The 17,421-nt window shown below is 53.8% G+C and overlaps 1 protein-coding gene across 1 annotated transcript; it reads right to left on the minus strand.

Moving 5' to 3' along the window:
* Nucleotides 1–3,514: 3,514 nt before the first annotated feature.
* CA2 (carbonic anhydrase 2) lies at nucleotides 3,515–17,065 on the minus strand. Its single transcript, XM_016153140.2, has 7 exons — nucleotides 16,909–17,065; nucleotides 15,810–16,007; nucleotides 8,451–8,569; nucleotides 7,380–7,472; nucleotides 6,360–6,422; nucleotides 5,239–5,394; nucleotides 3,515–4,262 (listed from the first exon to the last, which is right to left on the minus strand). Exons 1-7 carry the CDS (start codon nucleotides 16,940–16,942, stop codon nucleotides 4,143–4,145), a joined length of 783 nt encoding a protein of 260 aa, XP_016008626.2. The 5' UTR covers nucleotides 16,943–17,065; the 3' UTR covers nucleotides 3,515–4,142.
* Nucleotides 17,066–17,421: the final 356 nt, after the last annotated feature.

Below are 17,421 nucleotides of genomic sequence, written 5' to 3' on the forward strand. Positions count from 1 at the left end.
CAATGCGTGGTCTAAGTTCCAACTGTAACATTAAATAGAATTTAATTGCTATTACTGATACAATCGTCATCAATGCAGGCAGAAATATTGTCACAGAACTATGGCGCATGGCTTTACTTCTTGCTTACATTGATTCTGAGTTATATAGAAATTCTTAGACTTCTAGGAAGCTCTGTTTCATTCCACCTCAACTGTTGACTGCAGGTTGTGTGTCCTTCATGTGGCCACACTCAAAGGAAGACATCCCATACCTCCGGTTCAAAACAGGCATGTTTACAAAGTCTTTCAGGAATACAGAAGGAGCAACTAAATTGTTCTTGCCACTGTCTTGATGGAAAACACACATTTAAGTGGTCACTTGTTTTAGGAAAATGTATAAACGATTTCTCCTGTGCACTCCTGGGAGACTAGGGCTCTGGCTCAGGGCCTGGCGTTGAGGAAGGGCTCAGCGAATAGTCACAAGACACGGCGACCTCTGATTCTGAGTGCGGGGGGCGCCTCGGACCGGCAGGAAGGAAGAATAACTCAGGCCGCCTCAGGAGAAGGGAGGCTGAGCGTCCACGCACGGGGCAGAGGCAGAGCGGGCGGACGGCCCGGCCTCCCCGCCTCTGCCGGGCGCCCGGGGCTTTGCGCCAGAGCGGGTGCCTGCTCCCCCCGCCCCCCGACTGCCGGACAATCCTCCTGCGGTCTCCAGGCCACTTTGCAGAGGAGGTGGGCCCGATAGGCTCAGCGACTCGCTGTTATCTCTGTGGGGCAGAAATCTTTGTTCCAGGCCTTTCTGGCTCTACGTTTGAGCTGGGTCCCCTCTTCAGTCCGATAGTGGCTGGCGGAGCCCAGAGAACAAGCACATGCTGCTTCCCGGAGCAGAGAACTGTGGGCCGGAAGGGGACCTGGCAGTGTGGTCGTGGCCTGACTTCCCGTGACCTTTACCCTGATGATCTCATGTAGTTGGCATCAGCAGCATGAATTTTGGCTAACTCTGCCCTGGATCATTGTAATACTCATTTAATGCTTTGCTTCCTGTTCCTGAACAAAACAAAACAAAGGGAAACTGTATCAAGTATTGATTCTGAATTCTTTTGAAAAGAAACCAGGTGTGCCGGACTATGAGACATTTAAGTAAGGAGTTTGAAAGTGAACTGTGTCTCCTCGGAGACTCAAGGAGTCATCATGAAACCAAATTCATGCACCACTTACTTTATACCAAAAGTGTTTTTGTCAACAAACAAAGCTGTTGGAGGTTTATTTTACCCGAAGATGACAGAAACGCGATATGCCGCGGCAGCAGCGTTGCATTCTGAGGCCCGAGGAGACAGCTCTGTCCTCGGTCGCCGAGTCTGCAGAATGACAAAAGGCCGTTGAAGCAGCATGCGAGCGAGGGGTTCTCTGCCCCCCCCAAAGTGAACGTTTCTAATGAAATACGTGTTCAGGCCTCGACGTGAGTGTAGCTTGGTAAGTGTTTACTTTGTTCAGTTTGGCACCTACTCAAGTATTCTGTAAAGATGTCTGCCTCCTGTGAAGACGTAAATTTACACAGAGTGTAAACACACAGGGAGCCCGGATTGCCCCCCTCCATCTCCCCGCTTTTCTAGTGAATTTCTGTTGCAGTGATTAAAACTTGCCATATTATTCCATATTTTTTTTTAGAAGAAAGTGATAATAATTAAAGTATAGGCCCAAACGGGCAATATAGGGAATTTCAGAAGGCTATCATTTCACTCTGTCACATAAAACAAATATTATGCGAAAGGACGTTTAAGGGTGTTACGGGTCGAATCCTGTCCCCCGCAAAAAAAGACACGTCGGAGTCAGGACCCCCCAGGACCCCAGAACAGGACCTCATCTGGAAACAAGGTCATTGCAGGTGCGACTGCTTAGGACGAGGACGTCATGGCGTAGCCTGGACCGCAAGCCGGTGTGACCAGTGACCTTACGAAAAAGAGGGATTTGGGTGCAAACACAGAGGGAGAACGGCCCGTGAAGAACGGAGCCACGTGGCCGCACGTCAGGGAAACAGCCGAGGCGGGTGGGGGCCTGGAGGGAAGGCTGCCCGTCCCCCAGCGGCCCGGCCAGGGCCTCGGGCTTGGACCTCCAGCCTCCGGAACTGTGAGATGCAGGGAAGTTTAAGTTGCTCAGTGTGTGGGCCTGTGTCGCAGAAGCCTGGTGAGCCAGTGCAGAAGGTCAGCTGCTGCCGTGAGTGGACCCAGGAGTCCAGAGGGACGGCCGGGGCCTCACGCGCCTGCCGAGCGCGTGCGTGTGCGTAGCCGCTGGAAATGTGCCCTTGAAGGACACGAATCGTTGGCCCGCCAGAAAGTCCCGTCTGTAGAAATATGCGAACCACGAGGCGTGTGAGTAAGACCAGAACGGACCACGAAAGGGGAAGCGGTGGAGGGCGGACGGGTCTGGAGCCTGAGCTGCCCCGCGGCCCGGGGCCACGCCGCCCTGGTGCCATGGAGCGTCCCAGAGAGGGTGACGTGAATGTGCGTGGTGTGAGAACTGTGCCCAGCGCCGTGACAGGCAGGGTGCCCAAGCGAGCCTGCGGCGCAGGGAGGGAGTCACCAGGAACCTCGCGCCGGCGTGCACGGAAGGCCCTCCGCACTGAGGTCACAGGCCTCGCGGCTTCCGCTGAAGGCCCGGCGGGGCTGGCGGGGCTGGCGGGGCTGCGCGTGGGTCCCCACCCCCTCACAGGTCGCAGGAGGGACAAGGAGACACGGACTCGGAGGCCGCCCAAGCCCTGTCGCCTGTGCAACTGCCCATGGGCGACCACAGTGAGTTACGCCCAGGGAGTGTTGTTTGAATAAACGGAGGCACTTTTCAGATGTGAAAGACGTGAATTTACACAGAGCGTAAACACGCAGGGAGCACAGAAATATCTGGAGAGAGGATCTATTTCTGTCCGGTAAAATAGAGGGGTTGAAAATTTAAACATTAAATAAACGTTGCCTGACTTGCATGCAAATTCAGATGTAGCAATCTTACTAGGTACATTTAAAATCAAGTTACTGTCTTCTACATAGATATGAGATGAATCGTTTAAAGGATGTTTAAGGGGTTTTCTGCAGACACCACTGCGATTCCCCAAAGACCGGGTGAAGCAGGTGCCTGCAGAGTTAGGCGGGGACCCTGACCGGCCCAGGCCAGCCACCACGTGGCAGAGGCCGGCTCGGATCAGGGGACATCTCGCAGATCCAGGCCGCTCTCCGGTCGCCCGGCACCATCTGTGTGGCCCCTGCGGGAGCGGAGATGAGAAATCTAAAACGCTGCTTGAAGCAGACGAGAGGGAGATGCCACTCTGTCCCCCAGGGGCATAGATTAGCCGGGCACGCTCCGCCGCCTCCCCCGGACGCACGCGGCAGAGGGCCTTCAGGGCTTTCCTTCTGCGCGGACGCCTGGGACTGTGCGTGAGCCAAGGACGATAGCTCAATCTTCATGAGGCGTCCACGCAATTCGTGAAAACAGACATTTGCTCCTCCACTACCACCCACTGCCCAACGTCAGATAAAATCGCCCAAAACAGAATTCCAGATTTTATTAGAGAATATATCTAAAATACAACATTTATTAACTTACGATATATTATTTGGATGGAAATATACTCTGTATGACAACTATAGTTATGACAACTTTTACCGATAAGACTTCATTTATAGCTCTGTGATTCAAAAGTCACTGAATTATAACAGAATTCATATCTAAGATAACTTCGCTACAAATATATAAGAACTGTAAAATTTTTCTTTAATATAACATCTTGGAGTCGTGTACACATGTTTTACCTGGCTTCCGTTACACGGCTCACTTTACCTCATGATATGGATCTATGCGCAATCATCCTACTCTCCTATGTTTATTAAAAATAGCATTTTAGCGTGGGTGCTAGCCACCCACGTGCTGCGAACAGAGTCAAGCTACGTTTTCCATTCTTGTTACAAAAGGCCACCCTGTAAGCAAAGCCCGGGTCACAGCAATTCTGCCAACCATGACGATCGGTCTGGCTCTTTGCGGTTTATTAGAGATCTCGGCAGGGAAGAGCTGAAGGACAGGAAGACCAGACGCCCGGCCATCAGAGCCCGGTGCGCCCGGCGGGTGGGTGCTGGGTAAGGGACACCCACTCGCCCTCCTCGGAGGCCGCCCCGGCGGCCTCACCGGAAGGACGCCTTGACCTGCCTGCAGTGCAGTGGCTGAGCCGGCCGCCAGTTGTCCACCATGAGTTGCTCGGCTTCGCCCTCCGCATTGAAGTTAAGTTTGCGGAATTTCAGCATCTAAAAGACAAAAGATTGAAAAATACCAAATAAAAGTTTCACAGTAGAGCACTGACTTCTGTGCTACTGTCAGCCCTCTGCAGCCACGGGCCCCACGCCCGCGTTCGGGGTTACACTCGCGCCCCGCGTCACGCACGCACACACGCACACTCACGCGCACGCACACACGCACACACACACTCACACGCACACTCACGCACACACGCACATTCACGCGCACGCACACACGCCGCTCTCCCTGAACCACTGGGTCTGCGGGGCGCACGCCGCGCCGTTGTGATTTGATGGACGTTCTCAGTTTCCCTCCCGTTTTCCTGTCAGAATCAAATATCCAAAGCCCAAGAAATACCTCTGGGAGGTAAAATGGTGGTGACTACTCTAGATGCGAGTTGGGGTTTCGTTTTCCGCCCCAGTCACGCCCGTGAAGTCAGCTCCCAGCTAAGCCGCGACGGTGACCAGCGACCCCACCACGACCGCAGGGCAGAAAGCAAGGGAAATGTGGGCGTCGGGCCTGCCCTGGTTCCCCCCAAGGCCTGCCCCTGCCCTGCGTTCCCCCCAAGGCCTGAGTGTTCCCCGCGTTCCCCCCAAGGCCTGCCCGTGCCCTTCTCGGGAAGTCAGAAGCGCTCTGGGACACACGGGAGGCGCAGTGAAGCGCCCAGCGGGGTCAGGGGTGGCGCGCATGGGCCGGACCTTGCACGTGAACCCTCACGGCTCCGCGCCCCGCCCGCGCCAGTTTACAGAGCTGACGGGCACCTTTCTCGTTCAGCCCTCCACGTCCTCCGCGCGTAAAGCGCGCCGCCTGCGGCGCTGGCGAATGGCGAATGGCCGCAGGGGTTTGGCCCGGGCTCGTCATCTGCTCGGCCCGTGGGCGCGGCCTGCAAGGCCAGAAGCAGCCAGGAGGGTGACCGGGCCTGGGACTCCCAAGCCAAGCGCCCGCGGGCCCGCCCACGCCCCGCGGGTTAGGGCGCGACCTGACCTGCTCCCTGCTCACGGTGATGGGCTCCCGCAGCACCAGCCAGGTCACGCACTCCAGCAGCGGCGGCGTGGTCAGCGAGCCGGGGTAGGTCCAGAAGTCCAGGCTGCAGGGGAGGAGGCCGCAAGGGTCGAAGTTCGGGAAGTCGGCGCTCTTACCCTGGCGGAGGCAAACGCAGGTGATCAGAGGCGGAGGAGGACGGGGAGGGGAGCCCCGGGTCTCCCCCGCAGAGCCCCGCGCTTTACGAGCGGGCCGCCTTCCCCAGACCGCAAAGCCAAAGGGCTGCACGGGAGACGTTTGACCTGGATCCACGGACGTGAGCGAGAACCTGACGCCCCTCGCTGAGCCCGGGGTCGCCGAGGCCCGGCCGCCCGGTCACGCGCGGTGACATTTCCTTTTCTGTGTCCGAATGCTGCGGCCCTGTAGCTATCTACGTCACATCCGCTTACCCGTCCCCCCGGGGACACTTAGGCCGCGTCCACGCCGCGCCCGCTGTAAGCCTCCCTGCAGGGCGCACGGCGCAGGGAGCTTTTTGCCTTGGGATTTTCGGTTTGGGTTTATGCTACGGGATTCAAGGGGGCGGAGCTACGAGAGACAGGTGAGCGCTCCGGAGGTCAGGTGCTCCAGCCTCACAGGGCCGGGGCTGCGGCTCCTGATGGCCACGCTCGAGCAGGTGACCTGCGCACGGGGCAGGTGAACTCAGCGAGGGCACAGAGCGGAGACGGCCGGGGAGCGGGGTCGCCCCGCCGCGTTCGCCCCGGCCTCCCGCGCCCCGCAGCACCCCGCACGCAGCATGTGCGGACCAACGCCCGCTGCGCGGGTGAGGGTGAGGGGCGGCCGGGCCAGGCGGCCTCGCGGCCTCGCGGCGCTCACCGCGCCTCCGAGTCGTGGACGCGGACGGCCAGGGGGCGAAGCGGGGTCACACGGCAGAGAAGGCCGAACGTTAGACCCGCATCTGGTTCAACGTGTGGAAGACGGAGAGTTCGATATGGAGGCGACATTCACTCTACCTCCGAACACCGCAGGTCAAACCCGGACTACTGCAGTCGACCGAAAGAACTTTCCAGAACCAGCGGGGTGTGGGGCGCGGGCGCCCCACGCAGGCGGCGGCGAGCGCGACGTACCTTCGTTTTGATGGAGTCCAGCGCGTCCGTGACCTTCTGCAGGCCGGGGTTAGCGTCGCCGATCTATGGGAGGACAGGGGCCAAGTGCGCCAGGTGGGACTGACCCCGCTGTGGCGTAAAATTTCTCCAGAGAGTGAACCGAACTCCCCGCTGGTCGCTCGGCACCCATGGGTCTCGGTCGGGTTCCACGGGCGCCGTGACTCCCCTCCCCGCCCCCCACCCCCAGGAAGGCAGCCGCCCCCGGCCGGGGCCCCTGCAACTCCCCCGGAGCGGCCTCTGGGGTGTCCCCGGTGATCCCGACCGGCAGAGCGCAGAACGCGGGTCGGGTCGCAGGAGTCTACACTACCGTCCTCCCTCCTTTTGAGCGTTTCTCCTCTGGCTTCCCGTCTGCCCCCCGCCCCCCGGAGTCGCCCGGAGTCTCGTGCCCCCTGCGGTGGGTGCTGCATTCGCATGGGTCGCCCGGGGCGCACTGCCTGCGGGGCCTCTCCCTCCCCTGCCCCGCGGCTCGTCGCCTCGCCCCGCATGCTCGCCCCATGGCCCTGCAGACACGCGCTCCCCGCTTCCCGCAGCTCGGGCCGCGACTCAGCCGGACCTGGCCCTCCAAGCTTCCGACCGCCCAGAGGGCCGCTCCGCCTGCGCGTCCTCTGCTGCCCCAAACTCTCCCCGGCCGAGCCACCGTCCCGCCGCCCTCCAGAGCCGCATCTGCGCTCAGCATCGTCCCTCGGAGCGCGGGCCATCCGGCTGCCGGTACCGTCGGCTCCGCCTCGGGTCGGGAGGCCCGGGAGCGCGCCCTTCACGTTCCCGCCTCCGCGGCACCCTATAAACTCAACGCGGCTCGGGCTGTCCGTGGCCCCGCGTCTTCACTGCCGCCCGCAGAGAGGAGGGCAAGGTCGGCCTGGAATCACTTCAGAGCCAACTGCGTTTCCCAGGCTCTTGGTGGAATGTCTGTTTGTTACAAATGTTCTGCCTGCTTCATTTTTTTTGAAAACAGGGGAGAAAAGAACCCAGCCATTCACTAACCTTCAGAAAAACGCCCAGAACGGCCAGTCCGTCGGGTTTCTGCACGGCTTCTTTAAAGTCCTTGTATTTGGTGTTCCAGTGAACCAAGTGAAGCTACAACAGGGAACAAAACCACAACAGTGACTCCCACCGAACACGCCCTCGGTCCCCTGGTGACCTTCACTGCTCAGCTAGAGACGGGAAGGAAGGGGATTTTTTTTTAATTTTAATATTTCAATTTGAGTTGACATACAATGTTATTTTATGTTAGTTTCAGGTATGGAGAGTAGTGGTTAGACATTCGCATAGTACACAAAGTAATTTCCCCCATTTAGTCTAGTATCCACCTGGCGCTATACGTAGTTATTACAATGTTACTGACCGTGTTCCGTACATCCTGTGACTACTTCGTAACCACCAATTTGCACTTCTAATCCCTTCCCCGTTTCCACCCATCCCCCCAAGCCATCTGGCAACCATGAGTTTATTCTCTGAGTCTGTTTCTGTTTTGTTTGTTCATTTATTTTGTTCTTTAGAGCCCACATATAAATGAGATCATATGGCATTTGTCAGACATTTGTAATACCCTCTTGGTCCATCCACGTTGTTGCAAATGGTAAGATTTCATTTTTTATGGCCAAGTAATATTCCCTGTATATATGTACCTCAACTTCTTTATCCAGCCATCTAGTGATAGGCACTCAGGTTGCTTCCATGTGATAATTTTAAATATAAACTTTTCATTCTAATTATCACTGTTTGGCACAGTAGCAAGTGATTCCATCAACAACTCTAAGACAAGGAGTTGCACATTCTGAGGGAACGCACAAACTCTATTTCTAGATTTATGTTGAAACAGGAGCCCCCCATTTGAATTCCTTTACTTTGTGCAAACGGTGTCCTTGGAGGAGGTAGAGAAAGCTTTGCAGCATTAGCCGTAATACCACGAATAAAGGTGATAAAGCGATTGTGAAGTTCTTTTGTAAAAAGAAGTCCCCTTGATGTGAGTCAAATTCACAAAATTAAGCTTTTGAAATTAACGCCAGATATCACCTTACGTTTTGCTCCGGAAAGAAAAACCGCGCGTCTTACCTCGGCAGCGTATTTCTTTTTGTTCACGGTGTGCTCAGAGCCTTGCCCGTCGGATGAGCCCCAGTGGAAGTGGAACTGGATCAGTCTGTAGGTGCCCTGCAGGGGCCCTCCCGCCAGCACTGGAAGTTGAAAGTGTATGTGTGTGCGCGCGTACACACGGGTCAACACGCACACCTACTCACCTGCGAGCACGGGACACACACATGCTTCTCAATATCACCATTTTTAATCCTGTTTTGTCCCTACTAAAGTTATGCCTGGAGCAATATTTTCGACCGGAAATGGAATCCGGACTCAGGTTTGGTCCAGTACTGAATGACGTTGTTTGAACAGCTCCTTCCCTCGTGTGCGTTGGGGGAAGGATGGGCGCCTTCCCGTGGGTCCTCCCAGCACAGTGACAGTCCTGGTTTGCTTCGGGGGTGCGCCGGGCGCTGGCCAGGGTGCTGAGCGCGCACCGCTGTAGACGTGGGGGCTCCGCAGCGCCCCCAGCCCTGCTCTGGGGCTTCCGAAACGGAAGCATCCTTGGTGGTAACAGTGCCAAATCCGATTTTCCAAAGTCTTTGGAATTCGGAGGGTCGCCGCTGCTAACCAGCTCGGTTCCCTTAAAGTGTTCTATTTAACCTCTCTGACCTTGATTCCCTCGTCTGTAAAATGGGCGCGACCGTCCACGGCCTCCCTAAGACCTCGACGACTGCCCACCGCACATGCTGCGACGCATAGGCTCCAGCGACTCCTGGAACTCAAAATTCTAACTTCACAACCCGCCCCACGGCACTGACGGAGGAGGTCACAGTAAAGCCAGCGCTGGAAACCGCAATGCCAGATCTGTCTGTCTGCAGATGATTAAGGAGTTGCATCTTAAGGGAGGGTTAAAGCAGTCAGAGATCACTGCTTCCCCCGCCCTCCCCAAAACTTACACGTGTGGATGGGATGTAATCGATATATTTTAAAGCTTTTAAAACTAGTTTAGTCTCACTATTTCAATTTTATTTGTCCAGACCTACATTAAAACACATTCCTATAAGTGCATTTTATTAGCTTTGGTTTGTAATTCTGGAAAGTGATGAGCCCAAACTTACTCTGACTTTGCAAAGCAGCGGGACTAAGTCGGTACCTACAACCAAATGTCCTGACTTGACTTTACCTAAATATGCTTAAATGGTAGCAACACTTCTGTTCAGTGGAAAGCTGAAGCCACAGGCAAGACATTTTGGGGGGGCCTCCGGCCGCCAGCTCTGCCTTACGACGGGCCAGGAGGAACAAGAATGGAAAAAAATTGTAAATGGCGTCACATTATAGATCTGGTAAGGAACATTCATTTGTATGTGTTCTGATGATATCATATCTCTTGAAACTTAAAAATAATATCATAAAAGTTTCTTTTTAATACGATAATTCTATAAGGAAAGAATTAGCATTATTCCCCAAGCTTTTTAAAATGGGAGAATTCTCATTTTTCACGATATACCCTTAAAACAAAATATACATTTATGAAATAAATTGATATGGAAACTAATTCCTTTATAATAACTTTTTAAAGTCGCTGAGTAGCTGATCATAAAAATTGTTAATTCTACCAAATGGCAAAACCGGCCACATAAAACCTTATTAAGCATCTGCAATAACTGATCTTTCTAAATTCATCTCCTTTCCCTGTGAAGAATCATATCAGAATCTTAAAATCGAAAAACAAAGCTTGTTGCCATTTCTTATTCTTATTCATTCCCTTACAGACCCTAAGATTCCATCCTAATTTACTTATTTCAAATAACATTCAGAATTAGGCAAGAATGTGCATGAGCTTTTGTTAAAGCTTGCTAATACTAAAAAAAAAGAGAAATGCTTGGGGTCTGATGATTAATCAGATTTGTGCTAACTAACCCATTAATACCAGATACCTGTGTTTTAGCTCCTACTAAAATAAAACTATGTCGCTAGGTAGATTGAAAGCCCGTTGTAATTTTTAAAAATTATTAGATTCTTAAGGTTTAACTGCTATCAAAAGCAGCATTTCTGGTTGTTTCTCAGCAAATTGTTAGCACGCAGTCTAGTCAATGAAGTCCCTCAAAAACATTATTATAATAATAAATTGCCATTAACTTGAATGAAGGTAGCATCTGTCTTTTTATTTGAAAAATAGAAAAGACAACATTTGGTTGAAAGACAGGAAGCTGATGCTATATTCCAGATCTATTTATTTATTTGCTTGTTTTGGTTGCCACATACTATTTTCCAAACGACTCCAGCTTACAATGAAACCTGTTTTTCTAGTACAAAAATAATTTTTAAAGAGAGAGGAAACTGCCCACGGCATATTTTTTTCCTCTGTAAAGAGCTACCTTGCTAGGGGCTCTGAATAGGCAGTGATTTATTGTACCACAGGAAGAAGTCCCACAAGCCTTGGAAAAAACTGAAATGGATTTTCTATTAAGCTTAATTTAAATCCAAATCTAATACCAAGCGGTCCAGCTGATTGTAATTTTCATGATCTGCCCTCGGTTGTACAAACCATATATGTAAAACCCAAAATAAGTACCAAGTATATTATAATCTGTCTTCCTGTATAGATTACATGGGAAAATTACATCACATATATGCTACTTGTGAAAATAAGATAGTCACTCCTGACGTACTCAAATAAATCAGAATACCTATACAAACCGAAAACTGAAAATTTATCATTTAAAAATTTTTTTCTTCCTAATCACTTTATTGCTACTTAACACAAGATGCATCCAGATAACAAACTTAAAGACCTTCATGGATGTCAGTAATTTCTCTTAAATCCAAAACACAAATAAAATATCCCCAAAAATCTCTTTTAAAATGCAAGGGCTCTCCTATTAATGAAGTAAATGAATAAGTCCACTAAAAACAGAACACTCCAGGCAGGTGCACAGACTTCTCTATATAATAACAGAATAACTGGAAAATTACTAAATCACGCGTTACCGCTTGGCTTTCTCCGCAGCGGCCGAGACTCCCGGGGAGGCCCACTAAAATTAAGAACATGCACGTCGTGCAGACCAATCTGAGAAAAAAAAAAAGCCCGCGTTTCCTCTTCTCTTAAAGGAGAGACATGTTCAGCTGTCACTTTGCGTACAGGAAACATTAAAATCCGAGAGAACACGCGTTTTTAGTTTCTGACATGTGACAACGACACGGGAGTAAAAACAAGAAGCCTCTGGCGTGAACGTCACTGACCCCGGCGTGGGCCCGGCGAGCAGGCGCTGAGCCCCCCGCCCCCCACCACCTGCCGCCGGGCCTGCTGGGTACGCGCGACAAGCCCCGTCTGCCCCTGGCTGCTCTGTTTCCTTTCAACCTCAGGTTGTTTATGGGAAGGAAGTTTCAAGCTTCAAAAGCAAGTCCCTGGAAATGGAGGACTCAGCTAATATATCACACAGAGGGTATGCCTGCACTGAGCCCAGGCCCTTGTTCTTAAACTGATAAAAAAAAAAAAAAAAAAAAAAGATAAAAAAAATTCGAATTTCTAAAACAAACGAACAAACAGAAATAATGTGAAGGTTGTGTATGGGTTGACTCAATGTTCCGGGCAATAATTTTTCAATGATATTTGCCTCTAACTCTATAATAAAGCAAAAGCATTTTAAACTCATTAATAACAGTTAATAATGAGTTAGCAGGAGTTAGTAAACTGGACTGCTATTCTTTACTCTCGGAGAAAGCTAATCATAAAAGATCTCAAGCAGGGAGAGTTATTTTTTAATAATAATAATTTTAAAAAACCTAACAGGATTAGCAGTTTTTCATTAATTTAAGGAGGTTTATTTTTAAAGGAATTTGGAAGGTCGATGAGAGCTTTAACCCAAGCTGCTAGTTACAGCCTATTAACTCCGCATCAAAAAAGAATTCTCTCAAGCTGAATCATAGCAATGAATTCTGATACCCACGTGTGTTTAAGTTCTGGTAGAAGATAACATTTAGAATACATTTGAAAATCTGACTCTATGAGAAATTCTAAAAGGCTGAAATCTCACTAAGGGGAGAAAAAAAAGAAAAAAAAATGAACAGAAGGCTTTAAAGCAGAAGGTAAGTTGCAGAGGACACCTAAAAACGTTAACAAAAAACAACCGATAGAAAGCAACGTTAGAACTCTGCCTTAAAAAAAATGAATGACCAAAATGAGACATTATTTTTAGACGTAAGCGTGCAGAAAAGCACATCGGTTTTTTGAAACATGGCATGCACACGCATGTACACACCTGTATGCACGCGTGCAAATGTTAGCCGCGGCTATCGTTCGGAGACGTTCAACTCCCACTTCTAAGTGACCGTCATTTGGTCTCCCTGCAACGAACTGGGGAGGAGACGGCCAGCAAGCTCCTTCCCCTCCGGCATTCGGTTCTCCATGTTTATTTTAAGAGGGTTTGGCTAGAGGTATCGCTGCCGTTTCTTCTAAGTCGAGAGTCTAGGGTCTTTTAAAAAAAAGGTTTAAAGAGTGCTTCTCTGCATGGTATGTTTTTTTTTTTTTATTCTGCAGAGGTATTTTCCCTTAATATCTGGATTTAATATAGTCTGCATTCTAGAAAAAAAAAGAAAGCCTCCTTGTTTAAGCAAAACAACCGAAAATGTTCAGAGAACGGACACGATTCTGAAGGAGGCCTTTCCGGACAAGGACTGCGGTTCTCCCCGCCGTCCGCTCCTCCCCTCACTCTGCCTCCCCGTTTACTCGCTCCGTCGCCTGCCCAGAGCAGGGTCCGCCTTTCTCATGTCCCCGGAGGCCCCTCTGAGCCACCAGAACCCTTGCGTCTCGGCCTCAGCCTTCCTCACCCTGGCCTGACTTACTCGGCCGCTCCCTAAGTCTCCTGTGTCTCCATTGTTTCTGATACTTCCTCATGGCACTTATCAGAGTGACTTCCATGTCTTTGTACTCGGGCAGGGCCAGCGTGGGCTCCAGGTACGGCGGGCGGACCCGGCCTCCTGCCCTCAGCCCGTACCTCATCATTCATTCATCACATCGTGTGAGTAAGGATTTCTTTTTTTTAATCTAAGAACTAAGCAAATAATACATCTGTCTCTGAAGGCATGGGTTTGAGCCCCCAACAAGACCACCTGGTTTTCACGTTTCGCAACTTAAACGTGACCACCTTTCATAAAATGTGTGTCACTCGCCAGGAGAAGTAGTTAGAAAATGTGCCTGGCTCCCATTAGTCACTGCTCGCGCAGAAATCCGTCAGAACGTGATAGATTTGTGGTCAGATGTGAAACTATAGAATAAGGCCACGCGGAATCAGCACTTGCCTTCCCATGACAAACGGGACATGCAGGGGCACAGGAAAATAAAATCATTCAATCTGCCTCATTCAAGACTTTCTTTAGAAATCCCACCAGAGGCGTGAGAGCGATCGCCAGTGAACACGGCCAGGGGCTGTGTAGACATGCCGCCAGCCGCAGTCCGCGCCCGAGGCGCGTTATGTGCCAGGCCCTGGGCCAGGCGCTCTATGTCCGCCGTCCCCGTTAACCTGTCCCCTGTGGAACCGTGCTACCGTCACTCCAATTTTACAGCTAAGAAAATAAAAATGGAGAGAGGTGGGTCATTGTCATTCCCTGGGCCGCCGGGCTAGTTGGTGGCAGGGCTGGAACCTGACCCCAGGCCTGCGTGACCCCGGTCTACGCTCGCACTTGCCAGACGAAATGCTTAAAGCCTGCCTCCCGGTAACGGGCACTCCGGGAACAATCTATTTTATGATCAGATTTATAAGGCGCGCAGAGAGTCACCTCGTCTGGTTCCATTTGTCAGGCTCTCGTTTCCTCATTGTTCCCGAACAGACTTTAAACACTTGATCGGCGTATCATTTTGTATCGGATTCTATGTAGCATCCAATGAGGCATGTAACTTGTCCGCCCACTGAAAACAATGCTTTTACTAGCAACATTGAAACATACATTCAATCTGCCTCTTAAAAAAAAAAAAGTTGACAGTCACAGACTAAAGTAGCTCACTTCTTTCTGTTTTTAGATAACTAAACATAAAATTTTATAGCATCCTTTCTATATGTGCAATACTGCCCAGACCTTTGGCCTTGTCCTGTTATAATCTAAACACATCACCTTGTTTATGTGAAGGAAAGGCATCATTTCCCTTACGTTCAACTTAATCACTTAATCAAAGGACCGATGTTCCTTTGGAGGGGGAGGTGGGCTTGGGGCGGGACTTAGCAGAACCCTTGAGGATGTGTCCTCAGCGAACATCCCCACTCAATCTCATACTCAAAATCTGATAAGTCCTGACACTGTGCCAGGACACGCGTGTGTGTGCGTGTCCTGGGCTGTTATCTCTGCATGACCCTCCACCAAACTATCTTCCAGAATCGGTATTTCATGAAGCCAAGCGTCAAAGCTTTTTCTAAAGTGGGAGGAGGGAAGAATCATCTTTTTCGAGATGGTGCTGCATCGCTGGGTAGCTGCCGAAGGAGGAGCCCACCTGACTGTAATGATTAGGGCCGCACTTCCACAGCAGCTCTGTAAGCCACCGCTGCAGAATTTGGACAGCACCAGGCGACGTTTTCCCTGCGGGGTCTCATTTCGCTCCAATGCCCCGACCCCCACACGCCCCGCAAGCCTAATGAGTTCGCATCACCGTTCATTCAATGACCTTCAGAGGAAGGCGCTTGGGAAAATAGGTCACTGGCCATAAACTCAACCAGGGGGCAAAGAAGGCCTCTGACGTCTGAATGAGGGTATTCTATTTCTAAATAAGGAAGAAAAAAAAAAAGCATGCAATGGCATGCTGTAAACAGCTCATTACGAGTAAATGATGGTAATTGGTTTTGTCTGTGACGGCCCAGTGATCTACCAACTCTAAAACGTCTTCGTTTGTGGAATGACTTTCTGGGTAGATACGAGACACACTGCCGCCTCCGTCCCCCTCGCCCGACGCCCAGAAAATATCCGTAAGTGCCATGTTTCCAGGAGTTTCGGCATTTTAAATAGTCAGGTGCTCACCACACCTCACTGCCTCGCTCAGATAATTTTACTGCACAAGCACCAATTCTGGAAAACAAATATTTTCGAAAGACTTAAAAGTTACAAGTTCTGATTTTGCAGATCCCATCGCTGCCAGGAGACCTTGCCTGCGGTGACCGCGCTCAGGGTCGGGTCGCCTCCCTTACCCAGCGCCCGGCGCAGACAGCAGGGCGCTGCGGGGAGAAACAGCCCCCGTTCAGCTCGGGGTGACCGGCCGGCTCCTGGGGGCCCCGGTGCAAGCCCCCGCCCGCCCGGAGCGGCTCCTCCTGGGCTGGGGAGGGGGCTCCACACCGCCCCCCCCACGCCCCGCCCCGGCGCAGGTGGGAAACCGGCTACTGGGTGACGGGCGCCGGGCCTTTTGTAAACACTGACCTGCTTTGTCCTGGGAGTCATCGAACTCCACGTTGAAAGAGTGACCGTTGTTGAGGATTCTCCGGGACGTGGCCCGCTCGTAGCCCACGCACAGCGGCTTCAGCGAGGGGTCGTGAGCGGCCGCTTTGGTGTCAATGTCCACAGGGGACTGGCGCTTGCCCTTGGCGATGGGGAAGTCCTCATGCCAGCGCTCCGGGCCTGCGTTCGGGAAGGCGCGGTGAGCTGCGCTGCGGGGAGGCGCCCCGAGCCCCGCGCCCCGCGCCCCGCGAGCGGGCTCCGACTCTGCTCCTGCTCGGCCCGAGGGGGCAGCATCTCGCGGCCGCGTTGCCGCCGGGGAAGCGCGCCGTGCCTCGGTTTCCCCGTTCGCATTGCGGCCGAATGAGGGCATCTAGCTCGTGGAGGCTGCTGCGGGGAACTGGGCTCCATGCGTGGGAGGCTCGTAGGGCGAACGGCGAGCGCCACGGCAGCGGGAGCCAGCTTCACGCGCCTGGCACGGAAACGCAGCCACCGAAACGCGGCGGGCGCTCGGGGCCGCGCGGCCGGGGCGTGCGCCGCGCCAGCTCGCCGAGGACGCCCGGCGGGTCCGGCGGGCTCCCTGCCGCCCTGACGCCGGGCGTCGGGCCGCGGCTCCGGGCAGGCCGCTCCCCGCCCCCCATGGCCAGAATCTCCACTACCTGGCCAGCCCCCGCCCCAGCGGGAGGCGCATCTTTCTCTTGCGTCCGCTGGCTCGGGAGAACCCAGACCCGTGGCGGGCAGAGCCGGGCTCCTGGTCACCCGCTACCGCTGGAGTCGAGGGGCGAAGGGAAAACTCAGCGGTCAGCGCGGCGGCTTCCAACCCGCCCCGAAACGTCCCGGGGCGGCCGGCGCTGCGCGCCCCAGCCACAGGTGGGGGCGGGGGGTCCCCAAATCCTCTGCCCTCGACACCTAACGTGCCGCGTCCCGGCCCTTGCTCGCGTCTCCCAGGTCCAGAGAGGACCGTCTCCTGCTCGGGACCCGGCGCCGACCCCGCGTCCGGCGCGGAGGCGGCGCGCCCTCGGGCGCGGGGCGCGGGGCGCGGGGGCCCCGGGCGGCGGCGGCGGGCGTCGCGCCGCGCACTCACCGTTGTGCGCGCCGTACCCCCAGTGGTGGGACATGGTGGCGCGGCGGGCGGCAGGGCAGGAGTTGGCGCGGGTCCAGCGGCGGCTGCGCGGGGCGGCGCGGTGTGTCCGCGGCCGCGCTGTCACCGGCTTTTATAGGCTCCCGCCAACTTGGTGCTCTGGGGCGGCCCGCGGAGGGGGCCCGGGCGGGCCCGGCGGCGGGGAGGTGAGGGCGGAGGTGCGGCCCCCGCGCGCAGGGCGGGCCGGGCGGGGACAGCGCCCTCTCGGCGGCGCCCGCTGCGCTCCGAGCGCCTCTCCCGCGGCCGCGCCCGCGTCCCTGGGCGGCACCGGCTCCGGGGCGCACCGGGCTGCGGGGCGTCTCCTCCCTCCGGGGCGCAGAGTCCGGCGGCGGCTCCCGCTGCCCGGGCCCGGGGCCCCGCGCCTTTCAGCCCCATTGTGATCGCATCCCTGGCGGCCAGCGCGCCCCGCCCCGCCCCGCCGGCCCCGCCCGCACCGGGGTCTCGGCCCCGGCGCTC

Source organism: Rousettus aegyptiacus, unplaced genomic scaffold (assembly GCF_014176215.1).
Source record: "Rousettus aegyptiacus isolate mRouAeg1 unplaced genomic scaffold, mRouAeg1.p scaffold_m13_p_15, whole genome shotgun sequence".
NCBI classification, from domain to species: Eukaryota; Metazoa; Chordata; class Mammalia; order Chiroptera; family Pteropodidae; genus Rousettus; species Rousettus aegyptiacus.